The sequence below is a fragment of the Haplochromis burtoni genome, unplaced genomic scaffold (genome assembly GCF_018398535.1).
Source record: "Haplochromis burtoni strain Fernald_Lab_line unplaced genomic scaffold, NCSU_Asbu1 Contig_4597, whole genome shotgun sequence".
NCBI classification, from domain to species: domain Eukaryota; kingdom Metazoa; phylum Chordata; class Actinopteri; order Cichliformes; family Cichlidae; genus Haplochromis; species Haplochromis burtoni.
Window position 1 is genome coordinate 243 of NW_024586958.1, and position 3,434 is coordinate 3,676.

General features: G+C 50.0%; 1 protein-coding gene across 1 annotated transcript; it reads right to left on the reverse strand.

The window, feature by feature from the left end:
- Positions 1-292: 292 nt before the first annotated feature.
- Positions 293-3,345, reverse strand: LOC121813994 (methanethiol oxidase-like). The gene is made up of 8 exons (XM_042217992.1): positions 3,185-3,345; positions 2,882-3,064; positions 2,550-2,731; positions 2,236-2,314; positions 2,043-2,164; positions 1,866-1,958; positions 1,531-1,649; positions 293-1,412 (listed from the first exon to the last, which is right to left on the reverse strand). The coding sequence occupies exons 1-8, from the start codon at positions 3,303-3,305 to the stop codon at positions 1,250-1,252; spliced, it is 1,062 nt and encodes a 353-aa protein (XP_042073926.1). The 5' UTR covers positions 3,306-3,345; the 3' UTR covers positions 293-1,249.
- Positions 3,346-3,434: the final 89 nt, after the last annotated feature.

Genomic DNA, 3,434 nt, shown 5'->3' on the forward strand with positions numbered 1-3,434 from the left:
TGTGTGTGTGTGTGCAAAGGACTGCTTAAAGGTTACAGTGGTGCTGAGGTCCAGTTGGCCCTACCAGCGCCCCCCACTGGCCACAGGGTGTACGATCAATCTATTTCACCGAGTGTTCTGGCGTCTCACAGGTGATCAGAGTATCAGCTCTCATATTTATCAGCAGTTTATCACAGAGAGGAGAAACTAAAAGTTTACAGCAGCTGCTGGTCCTCAGATGAGACGATCAATCGAAAGACAGATCATCTGCAAACAGCAAAGCAAAGCTGAGACAGAAAAACAATCCGCAGCATCTTTGTGATAAAGTTTTAATTTCAGCTGGCGTGTGAACATTAAAGAACATTTTACAGACGTCATTGATTCAACAAGAAAAGCCTTTGATATGATTTTTGTTTACTGAGTTGAATTTTCTCTCAGACAGGAGAAGAGCAGGTGAGTTTAACCTGGTAGTGGAGCCTCTAGTGGCTGAAAGGAGCATTACAAAAACAAGCTGCTGTGATCCAGCTCTTCTTCAACACGCGATAATGATAATAATGATAATAATAATAACAATAATGTATACGTTATTGGTACCTTGCTCAGGGGTACCTCAGAGCTATCCCTGCTGGTGTTTGTGTGCATACCTCGACTGACACTGTTTGATCGATCAGTTGATTGAATCACTGATCTGATTCATGAGGTAGGAAGAGAGCGAGCGGGGAAAGGCGGATGTTGTGAAGATGAAGTCTGTAAAACTCTGGGAGTTTCCCCTGAGCCGGAACGATTTAAGGAGCATTCTGCATTTTCCGTCCTGCTGGCTTTCAACAGCGTGAGCAGAGCACTGTACCTGCAGGGAGGACCTGAGGGTGGCGCTTCACCTGAATTTGGAAGTCCAAAGTTGACCTGAAACACATGGCAGTGTGGAATAAAGCGTAATGGCCCTTTAACCTGCTCTTCCCAGGCTGGATGGAGACTCAGTGAGGAAGCTTTGGAATAATGAACAAAACATGGACACATCTGCTGAGGCTCAATTCCTCCTCATGGATTCTGGTACAGAAACACCGATTATATCTGATTCTGTTATTGATTATCTTTATGTGTGTGTGCTGATCTCTGCTGCACTTTATGTTTTTTTTCCTGCGGCCGATGTGATGGACAACAAAGTTATTCTAATGCGTGATGGTGACACCAGAAGTTACATGGAAATCAGACTCCTGCCTGAGCTGTTCTCAAATGTGTTTGGACTCTGAGGCTCAGGATGATCATGGCTTCACAGCCAGATGTCGGAGGTACAGTCTCCGCCGGGGTACCGCAGCTCGTGGGCCAGAACCGGACCGTCGGGCTCTTTACCAAAATCCACCAGGAAGTCCTCATTCAGGGCCAGACCGCCATCCACAGTGTCCACATTGATCTGCATCATCACTGATCCCTCCCTGAGCACAGACACAGTAATAAGCATGTGCACACATGAGCACCACAGCAGCATCCTGTGAGTCATGAAATAGGTCCAGGTGGACTGAGGTGGAACCCCTGCGGGGTCAAGGATCGCACCTGATCATGTCGGGGTAAAACTGTTTGTCCCAGCCGCTGTACAGAGACGTGGTCGCGTAGAGGCGCCGCCCGTCCAGACTGAGCTGCAGCATCTGAGGACTTCCAGCGATACGCTTCCCCTGAGATGGACACAGGTGAGACACAGAACAGTTGGGACAGATGTACAGCATGAGGAACATTTAAATCCATTTATGTCTCTGCAGGTGCAGTCTACACCTGTACCCCCTCCTGGGGTTATCATGTAACCATGGTTACTCTTATCAGGGGCTAAGAAGACACCGGTTCTTCTACAGAGCGACAGGTGTGCTGCTTCCTGCCTCTCTGCTTTGTGATACCTTTATGATGCAGGGCCGGGGCTGCTTCTGGTTCTCTGGGTCCTCCAGGACTCTGATGGGTCCGTCCCTGACAATGCTTCCTCCCAAGAACACCTGGAAGAGACAGACAGGTAAGCGGTCTTGTGCTAACGATCCACATATTCAGTGACATCACCCGACAGGGTGATAAAACCACACCTGGCCGACGAGCCGTGGGTTTCTGCGGTCTGTGATGTCATATTGTCTGATGTCACCATGCAGCCAGTTACTGAAGTACAGATAACGGTCATCCAGTGAGATCAGGATGTCTGTGATGAGACCTGCGCAGACAGACAGGTGAGGTGGTTAGACAGGTGAAAGACTGCAATCAAAGGAAAATGACTGCACTCACCTGGCATCTCGGGCAACATCCATCCCTCCACCTTCTTACTAGGAATGCTGATGACCTTCTCTGCGGCCCAGTCCCCCTCCTGAGACACAGAAAGCATGTTAGTTTCAGCATGCTAACATGCTAACAGCTAGCATGCTAACATCGTCTGTCTGAGGTGGGTGGTTCCAGCAGCTGGTGCCGGAGCACAGGTGAGTCGCACCTGTCTAACCTTCAAACCTGCTGAATGTTCACCACAGTTTGCTTTTCCAACTCGTCTTCCTCGTTTATTGCCTGCAGAGATCAGCTGATCATCTTTAACAGAACCACACACTCACTGATGTTTTGTAGAATCTGAAGACGGTTGAATTCAATGCACAGCCCACGTAGCCCTCAGCAGCACTCGGCTCATGGAGGAACCGGACCTCCAGGGGAATGGCACCCTCTTCTCCTAGATCAAGCCTCTGCAGCTTCTTGTGGGTGGTCCAGTCCCAGATATTCAGGGCGCTGCCATAGAGCCCTGCAACACAACAAGAACCCAAAGCGTCTCAGCTGATGGATACTCATATTGATAAGGATTACTGGGACCAGAGCCGGGTCCAGAACAGACGGACACGAAAGAAGCAAAGAGGGACACTGGGAGGAGGTTCAGACTCTTCCTCTTACTCACCTTCTTGGACATGAGCTGGATTAAAACCGTTAACCAGAGCTTTGGGCGCTCCCCACTCGGTGCTGATCATCACATTGTGCCGAGGCTGGTACCAAAAGTCGTAGCCGAACGGCGCCGCCTCGCCTTGGTGCTCCCAGTTACTGATCACCTCGAACGTCTCACCATCCAGAAGAACAAAACCACCTGAGTGAAGATGAGCAGTTAAACTCAAAGACCGGCCTGACCCATGGGCTTCTGGAGTCCCATTTGCCTCTCAGCAAACAAAAGGGGCGGTGGCGTGCAGGGTTTGCGATATGGCCTAACCTTTGGCGTTACCGGACGGGTCTCCCATGCAGCTGATCATAATCTGACCACTGCCCAGGCAGTGGCTGGTGTGAGGGTTCGCCAGGCCGCACTTCCAATACAGCTCGATGGGCTCCACCATCTGAAATGTATTTAATATTCATCACACAGACACACACACACGCACACACACACGCACACGCAGACACACACACACACACACACACACACACACACACACACACACACACACACACACACACACACACAC

Excerpts from the sequence above, each read along its gene's own strand:
- LOC121813994 (XM_042217992.1), bottom strand. The coding sequence starts at position 3,305 with ATGGTGGAGCCCATCGAGCTGTATTGGAAGTGCGGCCTGGCGAACCCT. Across the intron at positions 3,065-3,184 it reads CCCGTCCGGTAACGCCAAAG|GTGGTTTTGTTCTTCTGGAT; the intron begins GTTAGGCCATAT and ends ATCTTCACTCAG. Across the intron at positions 1,413-1,530 it reads TTTTACCCCGACATGATCAG|GGAGGGATCAGTGATGATGC; the intron begins GTGCGATCCTTG and ends GTCTGTGCTCAG.